The sequence below is a fragment of the Fundulus heteroclitus genome, chromosome 19 (assembly GCF_011125445.2).
Source record: "Fundulus heteroclitus isolate FHET01 chromosome 19, MU-UCD_Fhet_4.1, whole genome shotgun sequence".
NCBI classification, from domain to species: domain Eukaryota; kingdom Metazoa; phylum Chordata; class Actinopteri; order Cyprinodontiformes; family Fundulidae; genus Fundulus; species Fundulus heteroclitus.
The window spans coordinates 12,405,091-12,423,499 of NC_046379.1; the positions used below are offsets into that span (position 1 = coordinate 12,405,091).

The following is an 18,409-nucleotide window of genomic DNA, read 5'->3' on the forward strand; positions in this document are numbered from 1 at the left end:
ACAATTCTAAAAAGCAGCGTGACTTGCAATAGTATTACACCCCCTCACTTTGATACCCCTAAATGAAATACAGTACACTTATTGGAGAGCATTAAAATGAGTTTCAAGGATCATAGCGGAATAGTCAGGAATAACGAAGGGTTAGGCTATAAAATAATCTCTTAAGCTTTGAATATCTGCAGCTGAAAAGGAAGAAACTGTACAGAATAACTGTTAGTTGTGCATTCCACAAATCTAGACTTTATGAACGAAGGCATTGCTGAAAGTAAGAAGTGCTGAATAAAATTAGCCACAAGCCTTGTAGAGGTCAGACTGAGCATGTTTTAGAATTTGCTTTAAGCAGACGAGACCGACATGTGTCCTTTTTGGCTACATGCGCAATGCGAACAGATTTATTACCATGAACAGATCATCATTGTCGTGGTAAAACTTGGTGGCAGATATAAAGAAAAGGTAAAACGTGGTGGTATCAATCAAATTGGAAATCTGTGGCAAAGCTTGAAAATAGATCTTATACAGAGCATCTGTAAACATATGTTTGAGTTGGAGCTATCTTATAAAAAAGAATCAGCACATATTTTAGGCTCTAGAGATTTAAAGCCAGACATTTTCAGATCGTTATGTGTAAATGATTTTAAAACCCACATGTCATTTTCCAGTGCTTTGTTGGTCTATCACATAAAATCCCAATCAAATACATTCAGGTTGGTGGTTGAAACATGACACAACGTGAAAAGGTTCGACACTACACCTTTTCTCTGTTGTTGCATCTTCTGACAAGTCCTTACTCGGTCACTTTGTTGCTTCACAGGTAATGTTGTCAATGGAACGATTGGCAAGCAGATGGTGGACACCTTGGTGGAGTCTTCAAGCAATGTGGAGATGATCTTGAAGTTTTTTGACATGTTCCTCAAGCTGAAGGACTTGACGACTTCAGACAGCTTTAAGGAGTACGACTCCGAGAGTAAAGGGGTCATCTCCAAGAAGGATTTTCAGAAGTCCATGGAGAACCAGAAGCAGTATTCTCAGTCTGAAATTGAGTTTCTTCTCTCCTGTGCTGAGGCGGATGAGAACGACATGTTCAGCTACAAGCAATTTGTGGAGAGATTTCACGAACCAGCAAAGGACATTGGCTTCAATGTAGCCGTGCTGCTCACCAACCTCTCAGAGCATATGCCCCACGACGCTCGTCTGTCGACGTTCCTTAACCTGGCTGAAAGCGTCCTCAGCTACTTTGAGCCTTTCTTGGGTCGCATCGAGATCATGGGCGGAGCCAAGCGAATCGAAAGGGTCTACTTTGAGATCAGCGAGTCAAGTCGGACGCAGTGGGAAAAGCCTCAGGTGAAAGAGTCGAAGCGGCAGTTCATCTTCGATGTGGTCAATGAGGGCGGGGAGAGCGAGAAGATGGAGCTGTTCGTCAACTTCTGTGAGGACACCATCTTTGAGATGCAGCTGGCTTCTCAGATTTCAGAGCCGGATCCCGTCGAGCGTTCCGACGAAAACGAGGACGAGAGCCAGAGTGTGGTGGAGAACCAGGAGGAGGAAGAAGAGGAGAACGTTATGATGGAGTCTTCCTCAGCATTCACGATTGCCTGCGTCTCACTGAGAAAGAGCCTGAGTCACTTCCGACAGTTACTCACGCTGAAGAGCATGAAGCGTCAGTACAGGAGATTCAGGAAGATGAGTGTAAGGGAGATGGTGAGGGGCTTCTTCTCTTTTTTCTGGATGATCATCATCGGTCTCTTCCACTTCATCTACAGCGTGGTTTGGGGTTTCTTCCACATCTTGTGGACCACTATGTTCGGGGGTGGCCTGGTCGAAGGGGCTAAGAATATGAAGGTGACGGACATTTTGGGAAACATGCCGGACCCCACTCAGTTTGGGATCCATGGCGATGTGTTGGAAACGGAAAAGATGGAAGCCAACGATGCATCGGCTTTGGAGGAGATGGGTCAGATGTCTCAGGGCGACGCAGCAGAGGCTGACCTGATGGAAGAACTGCTGAGCATACAGCCGAAGAGGGAGGGCAAGCATGGGGCTGAGCCAGGTTTGGGGGACGTATCGGAGGTGGTGGTGGGAGATGCTCCATCCATAGCCAGTGCCGTCAGGCAGAAGAAGGCACAGGTTGGTAATCATAACTTTTATAAACTATTTACACTGAAATCTTGTCATGTCGCGTGTGTGTTTTATTGGAATATTATGTGACTGATCAACACAATCTTGATAGTTGTGGTGTGTAGGGAAAAAGGAATGTTAGATTTAAATCTTTTAAAGAACATAAATTTGACATGTGCAGTTTATGATTTTATCAATCCCCCTGTTCTCTAATAACCATAATTAAAATAATTTGCCAGCAATTACCTTCAGAAGCTAATGTTCCCGGACTGCTATTTAATAATGGCATATATTTGCCCCGCCAGCACAGTAGGCAAATACAGATTTAGCTATTTTTCGAATTAGAGCACGGGTTTTAACAGACAAATTGAAATAGAAAAAAAATGTTAAATATAGCATGAAGTGTTAATATTTTAATAATCATGCTTTTTCCTTCCTTCTTAAGTTCATAACAAATAGGACCACAACTATCCAGCAACTCTTACTCAGAAGCAAACCCTGCTGCACCAAAAATTGGCAATTAACAATTTGTTCAATATAGCCAGCGTTTTTAAGGAAATAATAACCTAAATCATATACCTGCTGCTGAGAATAGACCTTTTTTAGGCCCCCTAGAAATGCATAAATAACATGCTATTATAATAGGGAAATTCCACAAAACCTTTTTTAATGTATGATCTACAGTGATATACAAATCCATTCCCCACAAAAATATTACTGCTTGAATTGTTTCACTGAAATATCGCATTGTTTAGCATGCATTAAGCATGGTAGCATTGTGCCATGAGGCTGCATTCAGTCAGAGACAGGGAAGCTGGTCAGAGATGATGAGAAGATGGATTCAACTGAACATGGTGCAACAGTGGAAGAAAATCTGTGGGAGGCTTCAAAAGTCTGGAGATCTGGGAACAGGTTGACCTTTCAGCTGGACAACGGCCTTTAACGTACAGCCACCATGTAGTGGTTTAGATTAAAGCATAATCTGTTACAACAGCAAAAAGAGGTTCTGTAAAAGCAATAACTTATGGGAGCTAAATGCTGGTGAAGATTCTCAGTCATCCAGGTCATGGTCATGATCATGGGAGCTAATTACATATGCACTCCATGCTTTTCTGATTTCTATTTGCAAATCAGTTTTAAAACTGTTTATTTATTTATTCTTTCACTTTGCAGTTTTGCAGAGCAATATCTGTCACATTTGAATTGAAAACATGTACATCACAAGCAAGTTTGTGGTTGTAATGTCACAAAATGTGAAAAAGGGGGATACAGATGTATTTGCAAAAATAAAAAAAAGAACAACCTTACTATAGTTCTTATTGTGCCATCAATACTTTTGTACTTCAGTGCTGTCAGCTTCAAAATAAACGTTGAACATGTTATTTTTTTAACAGATGGCAGCAAAGAAAAACACTTCAAATGGAGACTACAAATCAGACTCAGAGAAGGGAGAGTGAGTGCAATTCTTCATAAAATACATACACTGCTGCTGCATGCGCTCTTTACCTTCAAACACTTCTCCTCACAGACTGACATTTTGTCACTAACAGAATTTATGTTCGCAGTTCAGAGGATGGTGAGAAAAAGGACCATGACAAGGCCAAGGATGACGCTCCTCCACAACCTCCAGGGGAGGAGCGGAGAGCCCCAAAGAAGAGGCTCGGCCCGAGGAAAGAACCTCCAGAGGCCTTCATGGCCAGCTTTCTGGCTGGCTTAGAAATCTACCAGACTAAGATGCTGGTCAGATATTTATCCAAGATTAGTCCAGGGCCTAATTTATAAAAATGTTCCACATCCAGATTGAGTTTTAATATTATTTTTTTTGAACCAATGCATGTGTGAATTGAAAGCACCTACTTTTCAATACTCCGTCACGTAATACTGTCTTAAATGACAATAGGTAGACCCAAAACATCTAAAAAATTGTTATGGTCGAGGCAGATCAACAAGAAGCTATGTACTGTTCCTTGGGTCTATTATTGGATAAACAAGCACACCCACACATTACTTAGGAGGCAGTTGCCATGACAGTAGAAAAAGAAAAACCTGCAGACAAATTGTTAGCCATCTTGGGGGAAAAACAGAATAATGTTTTTTTTTCCTCCACTCTAATTGAAAATTTTTGTCTTGCAAGAAATGCAGTTTTCTGTGTTCATTTTTATTTATTTTTTATAAATTAAGCCCTAAAACTGTAAACAATACTTTACTTGCCTGTGTTGCATTTATATAACTCATGCAGAAATTAATCTCATCATATCTTTATAGAACTATCTGGCTAGAAATTTCTACAACTTGCGCTTCTTGGCACTTTTTGTTGCCTTTGCGATCAACTTCATACTTCTGTTCTACAAGGTACTGCTGTTTTTGAGACCTCCTGGTCCTTAAATTGAGGGTTTGACCGTGTTTGCTTGGTTAACTGCTAATAAATTGGTCTTTTAGGTGACCGGTGATTACTCCGAGGATGAAGACCCCTGGACCCGCAGAGGCAGAGTCGGAGAGGAGGAGGATGAAGGAGCGCTCGAGTACTTCGTCCTGCAGGAAAGCACTGGTTACATGGCCCCAACACTTTGCTGTTTGGCAATACTACATACCATCATATCATTCCTGTGTGTAGTGGGATACTATTATTTGAAGGTACAGTGACAAAAGAAAAAAATCACCTTGGTAAATATCTAACTGTTATATCCATGGTATATACAGTCCCTTGCAAAACTGTTCATATACTTGAAACTCTGCTCTATTTATCACGATGCAACATGTGTTTTATTGGGATTTTTTGTGATACATCAACACAAATTAGCAAATAATTGTAAAGCTGAAGGATAATGACAACTGCCAATCTAACAAGACTTGATTGTCGATGTAAAATTACAGGATGAGGTATAAAAGCTTTAATCACAGAAGTAGCCAAGATGGCCATGGTACCTCTGGAGGAGTTGCTGGGATCCACAGCTCATGTAGGGAGCATCTGTTGACTGAACAACTGTTAGCTGTGCTCCCCAGAAATTTGTCCTTTATGAACTATTGTACAATGAACAAGAAGAATCAATTTCTAGCTCATTAATTGCACCACAACATAGCACCATGGTGACGTTCCAAAAACATGCTCTACATCAGAACAAATGGATGACGAAGAGCATCCCAAGTGGAGTGATTGTATTATTCAAGCTTTTTTGTTCATTTAAGGTGTTGTTTACCCATGTCTTGACAGAGAACCTGCCAACGTTTTATGTTACGGATGGCTGTTTGCTCTGCCTCAATGCATCTTTATGTATGTCTGGCAAGTAGGAAGCTAGTGTGAAAAGAAAATCAGAACAAGTCCTCTTAACAGTTTGCCCCAAGTATTGAAGGGGGACACATATAATTCATGGAAGAAGGTGCTCTGGTCAGAAGAGACCAAAAAGTAGCTTTATGGCCTATGTGCAAAACATGCGCATCAGAGAAGTACCACTCCACATAACCTTGAACACACCATCACCACAGAGGAACACAATGGTGGCAGCATCATTCTGTGGGGATGCATCTTTTTAGCAGAGACACACATGCTTTTCGGAGTTGAAACAAAGATGGATGTATATAGGTATATAGGAAATATAAAATGTCTAATGAAGGAAATCCTGAAATAAAACCTATTGGTGGTTGCATAAGACCTGAGACTGAGGCGGAGCCTGACTTTCCAGGATGACGTTAGCCCTAAACATACATACAGAGTGGAAAATGGATTGGTTTAAAAAAGTATGTGCATGTAAATGGGTTATGACATAAAAGTTGTAAAATGATCAAATATAGCGAGTTTCAGGGTGATTGATACTTTTTTTCAAGGCACTAAATCATTCCTACCTTGCAATTTTGAGTATTTAACTTTCATTGCTGATATTATAATAAACTTTATCACTCAGAAGTAGGGAAAACATTCTGCATCATGACAATACCTTCACTAGATAAGTCATTTTTTTTCTTCTTTTTTTTCTTAAATTGGAGCCATTTTGAAAAGTGTATAAAATGACCTCAGCCACTCTGTCCTGTGACTTGTTGGCAAATTCAGAAAAAAAAAAATGTATTTGGACTCTTTACTTAAATACTGTTTATACTATTTAATATTGATACTAGTGAGTAATTAAACTACAGGGATGATCAACTGAGGGTTTGCTATTTGAATAAAAACAAAATTACGTGCAGCAGTGTTGTTTTTAGGAAGGTGACGTATTGTAGAATTAAATCCAGAATCAAACAGAATGTTTTGGGAGCAAAGTCAAAAAGTAAAACAACTTAACGAGGTTGCAGCAGTGACTGTTGTAGCAGCCAGGGGCCAATTTGCGTTCGTCTGCTGGATGTGAAATGGTTTTCATGAAGGAACTGAACAATAAACTATCATTCATACAATGAGCAATCACTAAAAACCATTAAGAAAAATCATATTGCCATAAAACTTGCCATTAAATCTTAAAACTTTGTCTTTTTGAAACAGTCACTATTTTAGTTTCAACTTCTTGAACATGTTCCAAAGTACAATTTAGTTTTCACAATCTCTACAGCTCTAAAACCTTTTATGTATATAACTATTAAATACATCTGCCATATCTGATTGTAACATAATGGCAGCTTAAAAACTTTAAACCTCAAAATGCATCCTTTTGTTTCAGGTGCCTCTGGTCGTGTTTAAGCGGGAAAAGGAAATAGCGAGAAAGTTGGAGTTTGCAGGCCTCTATATCACCGAGCAGCCATCTGATGACGACATTAAAGGACAGTGGGACAGACTGGTCATCAATACCCCGTAAGTCCATTACCTGACGAATCTCTCACTCTGAGTTTTGATCTTTTTTTTTTTGCAAACAACACTTTAATTTTGGTGTTTATTTTTGTGGGTTTTGTCAGCTCCTTTCCCAACAACTACTGGGATAAATTTGTCAAACGCAAAGTAAGTTGCTTAACTTACTGGTTTTCTTGATTAACACAAACTGTGAAGTAAATGCGACAACACCTTCTAAGGATAAGCCTGACTATTCCTCCTCTCTCTTGTATTTTTCTTCTTGTGGCTGCTGTTTGCAGGTGATAAAGAAGTACGGAGACCTGTATGGAGCAGAGAGGATAGCAGAGCTGCTGGGGCTGGACAAGAGTGCTCTGGATTTTAACCCCACAGAGGAAACGGTTGCCAAGGAGGCGTCGCTAGTGTCTTGGTGCGAGATTGGAGCAATAAATAGCTGCCAGGCTGCAACTGCATGCAAAAAAATAGAGGGAGAACAGAAAAATATGAGTGCTTTATATCAGATCCCTTCGTTTTTGCAGGCTGAGCTCCATCGATACAAAATATCACGTCTGGAAAATGGGGGTGGTGTTTACAGACAACGTAAGTTTGACAGAATGCAATAATAAATCATTATGTGACTCAGATTTCCTTTTGATGTTGTTGAGTAATTGATTCTGGTTAATTTGTCTCGACGACAGTCATTCCTGTATCTTGTTTGGTACACCACCATGTCCATTCTGGGGCACTACAACAACTTCTTCTTCGCTGCCCATCTGCTGGACATTGCCATGGGTTTCAAGACCCTCCGCACAATCCTCTCGTCTGTCACTCATAATGGCAAACAGGTGAGAAGGAAGGGAGCAAGTCTCTTTCTAAACAGCAGGGGTCACTGCAGAGTCAGGGATTGAGGTTGTGTGAGGCACATTAATGGCGTTTCAGCCCACAGGGTTACAATCACTAAAACAAATGGATGCTATCTATCTTTTTTCCACACGCAAGTGTATCACCAAACAAATTTTAATATTAAACAAAAATAAATAAATAAATCAGTTTCCAGATTATGATTTTATTTCTTCAGGGGACAGAGTTATCCAAACCAACCTGTCCATATGTGGATAAAGTAATTGTTACCCTTGTTAGATTATACATTAAGTAAGGTTTTTTTTAGCTCCTTTTTTAACTAGTTACAACCAGGTCTGATTACTGCCTGACGTGTACTATCACTGAAATACTTAAATAAAACCTGTCTGACAGTAATAAGACTAAAAGATCTCAAAAACAACACATCATATTCTGATCTAAAGAAATGTAAGAAAAGATGAGAAACAGTCAATAACATACATCAGCCTGGAAAGGGTTACAAAGTAATTTCTAAGATGTTGAGACTCCAGCAAACCACGGCGAGCACCATTATCCACAAATAGAGAAAACATGGAACAGTGTTGAACCTTCCTAGAAGTGGCCGGCCTGCCAGAATCGGTCCAAAAGTTCATCAAAGTGTTATACAGGGGTCACGAAACAGTTCAGAGCAACATCTAAAGCACTGCAGGCCCCACTTGTCTAAGCTTCACGTTTCAACAATAACAAAGGGCCTGAGCAAAAATGACATCCATGGAAGAGTTGCAAGAAGAAAATTACTACTGACCAAAAAAAGCCAGAGGGCCAGTCTTACTTTTGAGTTTACAGGTTTACAAACAAAACAAAAAAAACAAAAAAAAAAAAAAAAACATTTGAAAAGCCTTTTTGCTCTCTACCAAGAAATCCTGAAATATTCTCCAGCCAGAAAAAAGCAACAATAGAAGATGTTTGGACTAGCCCTGAACCTAAATCTGGTTGCGATTCTGGTGCATGATCTTAAACCAAGTTTGTTTACAGATTCCTTTTTAAGATTTCTTTAAACCAAAACAATGATCTTTTATACATGCCAATTAATGTTCTTTTCGCAGGTGAAAATTTTCAGAAATGGTACACTACTGACATATTTTGGATCATTAACTTTGCCAATGAAATGTCGAAATATTTTTTTCTGTGGATACCTCTTGGAAGTTTTAAAAACTGAACATTTTAGACAAACAGCTCCAGTTCTTGTTTTTCTCAGCTTTTGTCTTATTGATTAGCAGATTCTTAAACTATGTATGTGTCATTTGATTGGACATACCTGCAACCACACACATCTGAGGACACACTGATTTGTTTTTATGTAGCTCTTTGAAAAACAGCTCTGAAGTTATTCAGTGGACCCTCCAGTGAGGCTGAGAGCTCTAAGCTCAAATGGCTCCATCCTCCTTATCAAAATGTTCCCGCGATCTGGTCAGCAACTGTAAAATAACCAGAGGCATAAATCAAACTTTAATTTCCTTATAGTCTCTGAGGTGAGAATAAATCAAAAATGTTTAGGCCACCTGGAATTATTGACACATTTCAAAGTCATTGGCCTGCGGGTAGATCTTTCAATCATGTTTATAGTCCAAATATAGTTTTTTTGCAGCTTCTTTTGCTTTTGTCTTTTCAGCTGACAAACAGATTACTGTCTGAGCCAAGTCTGGTTGGAGCCTTATTTTAGATATAAAATCTAATTTAGTTTGAAATTGTATTTATCCCTAACAAATAAATGTTGCAGCTCTTTTGATTCCACCTCCTCCTCTCAAAGTCAGGGAGAACCCGCTGTGTACCTTGTTATAGGGAAAAAATATGGACTGTCAAATCTGCCTCTGCTGACCTAATTAAGTTTGCAAGTAAAATATGTATAAAAAAAAGCAGTGCAATCAATGCTAGTAATGGCTCCTCTCCATTTTCCTCTGCAGCTGGTGTTGACAGTGGGCCTGCTGGCAGTCGTGGTCTATCTCTATACTGTGGTGGCCTTTAACTTCTTCAGGAAGTTCTACAACAAGAGCGCAGATGACGATGAGCCAGACATGAAGTGTGATGACATGATGACGGTGAACACGAGTCGTCATTTATTTGCATTCGCTCCGACTCAACTTGTGTCTCATTCTCACACTTAAAGAAGCAATAAGCAACATTTCTTTATTTTTGATATAAATAAACAATAGTTTTGTAAAGAACTAAACATATCTTTTTAGATGAGCTATGGAATGACGTCACAAACTATCTCTGTGTTGTTCTCTATTCTCTTGTTTACAAAGCCGGGCTGGCCGTGCATGCACGTATGTGCATGTGAACAGCTGCCACTCAGGGCTTAGCCCCTCCCTGCCCATAAAATGCCACCACCAGAGCAGTGTTGCATAGGCACAGAGTATGCCCAGCAGATCTCTTGCTAACAGCATTATAATTACTATCGAATTACTTACGTCTCTAGACATGTTACTCCAAAAGGTGAAGAATCGCTTAGTGTTCCTTCAAAGCAATTCTCAATTTCTTTTTTTATAGTGCTACTTGTTCCACATGTATGTTGGGGTGAGAGCTGGAGGTGGCATCGGGGATGAAATCGAGGACCCGGCGGGCGACCCATATGAGCTTTACCGCATCCTTTTTGACATCACATTCTTCTTCTTCGTCATTGTTATCCTGCTGGCTATCATTCAGGGTAAGTTTGAAAAATGTACACATATAATTTTTATCAAAAGTCAACCTTTTTACATAATGGATAAAGCAACCTGTGTGAGTTAGCACAAAGATGCTAACTGATACATCTCATCACCCCTTCTACTTGTTTTTAATACATTTTATCATATTATAACTGCAAACTTAAGTGCAATTTTGTGGGAATTCTATGCAATAGACCAACATAAAAAAGAACTTAATTATAAACTAAAAGTAAAAAGCTCGCCATGCATTTCTACTTAGCCACCTTTACTCTGATACCCCATAGGAGATCCATTGCAACCAGTCTCCCTCAGAAGTTACCTAATTAATAAATAGAGTCCAGAACGCTAACACTGAACATCCTCGCTGTGAAATATGGTGGTGGCAGCATGATGCCTTGGGATCAAAGTGGGTGGATGGATGGATAGGTGGGTGGACAGATGGATGGATGGATAGATGGATGGATGGATGGATGGATGGATAGGAAATTAGGGCTGCAAGATTTCAGGAGAACAATTTGCAATTAAATTTCATACATGTGTTGCTTTCAGACAATCTATTGCAAAAGTGATATTGCACATGCTGATATTACGATGAAAAGTGTGATTTAATTTATTTAGCATCTTTAAGTGAAATTCAGGACAATCCTGGAAGAAAACCTGTCTGAGACAGCAAAAGTCTGGAGACACAAAAGGTTCATGATAATTACATAGTAAAACTAAATCTTATGAACTTCTTAAGTAATTGAAGGATATGCCGTTCAGTAATATGTGACATGCTTGTTCACAAGTCGAAATTTGCAGGTTTATAATTGGCAAATTAACAGAAGAGTCATCGGAAGATTGAACTCCGAATCATCTTTTATATATGTTGGTGTTTATTGGTTAAATCAGTCAGTTAATTTCTATTTGCCTTGCAGCAAACCTATTTATACCATTATTTCTTCTGAGCACCATTAAAGGCAGTTCAAGTGTTCAAGTTTAAGGACCACGAGTTTAGACCAAACCATATCAATGTGTTGGAATTCCCCAGTCGAAGTGCACACCCAAAGTCTAGGAAATTGTTGTGAGATTGCTCCAGACAATTTGCTTTAGCTTCTGATTTTTTGTAAAAAATAATAATGATAATAATAATAATAATGTGGGAAAATCTCTGTCTTGCTAGCAAAGCCAGTAAAAACTTAAAGCAAAAAGTGGTTTATTAAGTAATCACTCAGGGGGTGTAAAATACATTGCCATCTACAGTTAACACATTGTTTGTAAAATACCTTTGAGCAGTATCCTGTTTCACTTAATTCATATGCCGTACTTTGTGTCTGTCATTTAAAACCTCAATGAAATACTCTGAAAGAAGTAAAGTAGTTCATGTACTACATGCGCAGGGCTTAAGATTAGGCTTATGTGTACCCACAACTTCTCTTTGTGGATTTGTGCAGGTTTGATCATCGATGCCTTTGGAGAGCTGAGAGACCAGCAGGAACAAGTCAAAGAGGACATGGAGGTGAGATGACATTTCGTCTCATTTATGAGGAAATCATTTAAGGAATGTTATCATAGTTTATTTTTCCTTGGTTAATACATTTATACATAGTGTGGGTTTCAAATGCAGGATGAAGGGGAACTCTTAGACAAAATATCAGACTGTGGGAAAATACAATTAATTGCTCTCTTCACTAATGGCCACATATGACCCAACAGGCCATTTTCAGAGTAATTTTCTCAGCCTTAGGAAAATCATCAACTCCACATGAGACATCCCTCAGGAGCTGATAGATGTAGTGTTGCAATCTCAAAATTAGATAAAAAATGAAATTAAGCTGGGAAAAAACTCTTTAACTCACGCTTACCAAATGCAACCAATTCTATAAACATGTTTTTATCTTCTGCCCTCAGACCAAATGTTTTATTTGTGGCATTGGTAACGACTACTTTGACACAACGCCCCATGGCTTCGAGACACACACCTTGCAAGAGCACAATTTGGCCAACTACCTGTAAGTACAAACTTAACTGGTAATTATTGTGCTAATTTTACCGCTATCTTGTGTTACCGCTGTGCTGTACCCACTTGACTGATAGATTTAGCACATTAGCTCTGTACTTGCAGCGATCCAGATCACTCATTCCAGGGGATGACCCTCCCCCTTCCCCAACCCCGCATCGCTATCTGCCTCTTCTGAACTCCCTGCTTAGCCAGCGCTCCTGCATAACACCCCCCAACAACAGAAAGTCTCAGTCCATTTGCTCTCACAGTCAGCCAGTCGGTGCATCCGAGACGACCTCATTATCTTGCTTCATTACTATTTAATGCTATGAACTTTATTGGAAAATAGGTTTGCAATAGTGCACTCTCATGCAGTATTCATTGCGAACTGGCGTGCTGTGACGCCCACAGAGATACGGTGGCCCATTGCCATTTACACCTGATTTTGGAAGCAGCAGGCGATTCTGGAGTGGTGATGGATTTGTGTTGCTTTGTTTCTTGAATCAGAACATCATGTAACAAATATGAATCTGCACAGTTTATTTTATCGCTCTAATGTCTGTGTGTAATATTTTAATGGGATATCTGATGAATGTTACCAACTAACAGTGATATGTTTTTTTTTAAGGTTTTTCCTGATGTACCTTATCAATAAGGATGAAACAGAGCACACTGGCCAGGTAAACTATCTTCTCTATACAAAAAGACCTTTAAACATGAGTCCCTAAAAGGATTGTTTAACTTGAAATGATACAGATATTTTTATGAAAAAAACACCTAAACCTTATCAGAAATGCAGCCACGTCCATGTGGAGATTGTGCTCATCAGTTAGAAAGATTTAATCACAGTTACCTAAAGTATAATTCACATTCAATATTGAAACTGTTAGGAAAGCGGTTTGGGCAGATGGTGAGTTTGAAAAGTGCACATTTTGCTTGTTCACAAGCTCAGCATCAAGGCAGGGTTTCTCAACTGTTTCTTTTGAGATAGGACAAAGGAAAACTGTTTTGTTACCCTTATAAACTGAGTTTTTCTTTTTTAGAAGTTATACTTGGAAACAAAGGGGTATGAAATATGCTAACAGATACACACACAAATCTAACTTTTATGTTATGTTTTTAGTTTGAGGTTTTTACATTATATTATATTTTGAGTATTCTGGTTATTAATTATCGTCAGCATAGAAAATAGCAGAGATAAAATATATCTCGGTGTAAAAGTATTTTACAAACATAACAACCATCAGCATATGTAGTTAAATGCTTACCAATGTATGTTGTTTGGTATCATTTTGAGTACTTCCTCACAAGCAAAAAAGGATAAAAATAACAGGATTTCAAATGAAAAAAAAATGTATATCTAATTGGATGTTTTCAGATGTATTACCGCAGCTAAGGAATAGGTTGAGTATATCTAATGTACTAATATATGCAGTTTGACCTTTCTTGCAGTCACACTAATAATTAGAATACTTAAAGAATGTTTGAATAAATGTGAACTTAAAATCTTTGGAAGAATTATACATGGCTCAAAAATAAAAACGTAAAGAAATTAGTGATTGGTTGTTTATTTCTTTCTAGTAACAATGCTTCTTGGCAACACATCTTATCCTATTGGTAAGCGTGTTTATTTTTTTCCTTCAATGGAGCCACATTTGTAAAAAGAATACATTTGTGGGTTGAGCAGTAGAATTGTGTGTATGGGTTGCGCCCATGAAAAGCTTTTTTAAATCCTGTTTGCCAACACCACACAGCTTAATCTGCTTTTATTTGTTGTTGATAATTGAATGCCATGACTGAAGTTTTAAAAAGCAAGACAATATTGGCAATTTAACAAATGATTTGTTCAGCAAACAGGGGCCTCAGTAATGAATGAAAACGCCACACAACACATGGGACATATGATTCTGTTTGTGGGCTACACCAATATACAGAACTCTGCTGTTTAACCCAAAAATACATTTTCCTTACAAACATGGCACCATTTGAGGGAAAATGGGTTTAGCTTTCCAGTGGGATGAGATGTATTGCCAAGAAGCATTGTTTCGACAAAGAATAAATTGAACAAATACTTTTTGCAGTACGCTTACAGTATTTGCCCTATAGATTATTTGTTTTATATATATTTTCAATAAATTATTAACTATCTGTTTATACTGATGATAATCTCTTAATTTAACATACTGTCAAACCCAGACATCAACGATATTGCTCATATTGTTCCTTTTACTGTTTTAATTACCTTTTTTTTTCAATGTTTATTCTACGCGATTACCAGCAACTGTTCACATTTCAATATGAGTTAATGCAGATATTGTGCATTGTTTTTGTTGCACGATTTGACCCAACTATTAGTTTAATTGCATTTCCATACTATGCTCTTCCGGATATTTCTGTGTTTTTAAAATTGTTTTGTAAAGCATCTTTGAGTGTCCAAATAATAATAATAATTTGATATATATTAAATACGTTTTCAGGTTAATATACAACATTTGATGCGTATAGATGCTCGTGTGCAGGCTGCCTTTCTCAAAAACTCTATGTAACTTGAGAGGGTCAGATCTGTCACTGAATTTGACCTACAGCGACTCTCTAGGTCACATTCTGGGCCATTCTGAGCTCAAACTGCCACAACGACAAACAAAACAGATATGACACTTACCTGATCTGACATATTTTTGGTTGTCTGATGTAGGATTTAATCTAGAGGGGTGAATGTGGTCTTGTCTTTACAAGTAACTCAATGACTTTTCAATCTGCTGGTCCAAAGTGGTCTGCTTTCAGATTCCAAAACACGGAGGCAGAGTGTTTAATTTGGCGACAGTGCAGTTTTGCCAGTGATCTTCATGGGTGCTAAACGTGAATGTTACAGATCTTAGTGCCCCTAGTGGCTAAAAGTTACACATGGCTGCTTTGAGTGAAGTTTCACATTTTATAATGGAGTAAGTATTATTTTCGTTTTTTAGTTTTGAGGGGCTTTGACTAATAGATTTATAGCCTATGAGATTGTGAGGAATTGTCTAGTGCCTTTAGTCACCACTACAAATACCACACTGCAACATTTATTTTTCCCATCCCTAATTATAATGTGTCAACTTCTTTAAGGATTGTCTTATTTATCTGGATGTAGAGAGTCAAGAGGATCATATGCTTTGGTAAAGCTGATGAAAAGAAAGTTCACCCTTAGTCTTCAAGGCTGCATTCCCTCACTGAACAAAAGACCCTATCTCATCTTATTGGTCTGTAAAGGTTGAAAATCAGCTAATTCTGTGTTTGATGAGCCCCATGCTAGTTAAAAACTATGTAAACATATTACACAGTGCTGATAATGAGGAAAAGAGCATTTTATACATCTTGAGAAAATTATCCTCTAACAGACAGTATTGCTCCCTCTGATGTGCTTTTATGTACCTACGGAAACTTTTAACATTTAGAGAAAGGTGCAATAAAAACACAATATATATATATATATATATATATATATATATATATATATATATATATATATATATATATATATATATATATATATATATATATATAAAGGTTTGACAGGGACTTCAAGCTTTTATATTAAAGTGGGCTTTTCTGAGATTTTCACCAAAGCTACCTATGCTTTTTTTCCAGGAGTCCTATGTGTGGAAGATGTATCAGGAGCGCTGCTGGGATTTCTTCCCGGCTGGAGATTGTTTCCGGAAGCAGTACGAAGACCAGCTTGGATAGAGAAGATGCATTTTCCTCTCCTCTATCCAGACAGATAGAACACACACACCGACTCAACCCAGCATTGTTTTGGATATGTTTGACAGGAAACTTAGAAAAATGTTTTTATTAAAAACAATAGACAGGAGGAGGTCATGTTGATCGTCACTGTTGGTACAGAAAAAGAAAATGGACCTCGGACTTAGTCAGATTTATTTGATCTGTTTTAGATTCTGGACATGTTTTTGACGTCTGTTGCCTTTTCAACAAAGTAACCCCAATTTATTGCACAATTCTTTTTATATTATTATTTATTTATAGTGTTTTTGAAAAAAAATAGTGGGTGTTTGGGGTTATCAGACAATGTGTCAGTCAATATTATGCACAATGTATGAATGTCGAACATGAGACTTAATGCCAAAAGAAAAGCAAAGAAGTATAGTATACTTAGTGGGAAAAAAATGTATTAAAGAAAAGTTTTAATCAGATGTTGTAACATTGCATATTAAAGTGACGTCTCTAGAAAGAAGTGGCAAAAGGTACATAAAATGCCTAAAACTCTTACGAAGTGCCTTACAGTACTGTATCTACATTACAATGAAGCTATGCAAAACCTTTATTTTTTTCTTTATTGTATGTAATAGAATAGTCTAACTGGAACGGTAATCTGTTAACTGGCCAGGTACAGTATGTAGTTTGTGGTTGAACATGCAAGAAAAATGTTGGTATTTCCTATTTTGTTGCTGAATGCAGCATAACTTCAAAAGTTCAAGATACAGTGTAAAAACAACAAATGGAATAAACCGATCACCCCTCAAACATGGAAAAAAAATATATAAAAAATAATGAACTGCTATTGTATGGCGATTTGTATGTAATAGCTTTGCTGATCTGTGCATTTCTTTTGATGGAAAAGAAATAAATTGTTGAAGAACTAATCATGTTCACTCCTCTTTCCAGTCGATACGCCACAAGATCATTTGAGGCAAACACAGAAGCAGGAAGCGACATCTGTCCATTCTGCTTTATGTCACTTTGCTTTCTTTGTAATAATGTAGCAATGTTAAGCTACTAGAAAATAGATTGATGTTCATGAATAAACCAGGCTCATTGCTTTTTAAAATCAATCTAAGGGATGACTACTTCCAGTCCTGGGAGCCATCACACTAAAATAAGCATGAGGGAATCTCAGTATATTCCTCAAAATTTGGAGTTTATTTAAAATCAATAAGATTTTAAATCATTTGTCAAAAATATAAAATTCAAAACTAATATAACCCAGTAATAATATTTTTTACACTACATATCATGGAAAAATTAACCACAAAAAAATAGTGGCATGTAACAACTAGATAATTACGTACAAAGATTGTGGGAAAATTTCAGTTTCTTTCATTAAGTTGAAAGTATAAAACTAAGCAAATTAATGATAAAACTGTTAATTATTGTTATTAGGTGCCTGAAAGTTATCTCAGAATTCGCCTTTATAGGCTCCTGGTGCTAGAGGATCATCGTATTGTTCACTTTTGCATGTAGAGGAGTCAAAGGCATCTTTGAAAGGCCAAATTTAAAAGTTTAAAAATACAACTTTATTCTGGGCTTGTTGTTCTTTGGTATTTAAAACATCCCCATTTGACTTAATGTCTGAGATGCTGAGATGTTTGGTGGACCATAAAAAAAACTTTAACGGTCATCACATATGAGTCTAATTGTAAGTTCATTTTAAAACAGTAATGTTATCACGGCACCAACGAAAAGCGATATACGTCCCATCAGTTTTCTAACTGAGAAGAAATAAAGAGGATTTATCGCTGGCAAGTCTTTGACTTTATGTCATGGTGTTAAAATACCAGATTATACTGGAGAACAGTAATTTATCAATGATATATACAATATACATGTTTTGAGGTCCTTTTCCATCACCACTGTGGATAAGAATTTGCTTTGACTAAACCTGTGGTACCATGAGTACATTTCACTAATGAGTGACCTGCTGAAAGACATCTGTGTAGGTTAAAGTTTGTTGCTATAACATTGCAACGGTGTGCACACACCTTTCAGCTTTACTTCTAAATCAATTTTAGTCACGCCAAACCTCAAAGTCACATCCCAGTTGTGACTTTGCTGCAGCTTTTAATCACAATGCAGTAATGAGCATCAAGCGACTGAGTAGGAGAGCACATTTGGTTGGCCACAGTGATAGGAATGGGTCTCAGCAGGCTGCATGATGGGAGCTTTAGCCCTATTACCCACAGTGCCACCTGTCAGCCCACATCATGTCACCGCACCTCAGGCACCACACAGTGCTGCAGCCTG

At 37.8% G+C, this 18,409-nt stretch overlaps 1 protein-coding gene across 19 annotated transcripts in view; it reads left to right on the forward strand.

Moving 5' to 3' along the window:
- Positions 1–17,031, forward strand: part of LOC105938374 (ryanodine receptor 3) — a 144,114-nt gene extending 127,083 nt beyond the window's left edge. For 16 of the 19 annotated variants that reach the window (XM_036150729.1, XM_036150737.1, XM_036150734.1 and 13 more), the window contains 16 exons: positions 812–2,124; positions 3,510–3,568; positions 3,666–3,855; positions 4,381–4,467; positions 4,555–4,749; positions 6,759–6,889; positions 6,991–7,033; positions 7,165–7,292; positions 7,402–7,462; positions 7,561–7,707; positions 9,667–9,801; positions 10,253–10,409; positions 11,844–11,908; positions 12,301–12,401; positions 13,020–13,071; positions 16,019–17,031. In XM_036150729.1, coding sequence (XP_036006622.1) covers positions 812–2,124; positions 3,510–3,568; positions 3,666–3,855; positions 4,381–4,467; positions 4,555–4,749; positions 6,759–6,889; positions 6,991–7,033; positions 7,165–7,292; positions 7,402–7,462; positions 7,561–7,707; positions 9,667–9,801; positions 10,253–10,409; positions 11,844–11,908; positions 12,301–12,401; positions 13,020–13,071; positions 16,019–16,114 — 2,960 coding nt within the window. In that variant the 3' untranslated portion in view covers positions 16,115–17,031. The remainder of the gene's footprint in view (positions 1–811; positions 2,125–3,509; positions 3,569–3,665; positions 3,856–4,380; positions 4,468–4,554; positions 4,750–6,758; positions 6,890–6,990; positions 7,034–7,164; positions 7,293–7,401; positions 7,463–7,560; positions 7,708–9,666; positions 9,802–10,252; positions 10,410–11,843; positions 11,909–12,300; positions 12,402–13,019; positions 13,072–16,018) is intronic. The other 3 variants (XM_036150733.1, XM_036150735.1, XM_036150745.1) reach the window with 1 other exon arrangement.
- Positions 17,032–18,409: the final 1,378 nt, after the last annotated feature.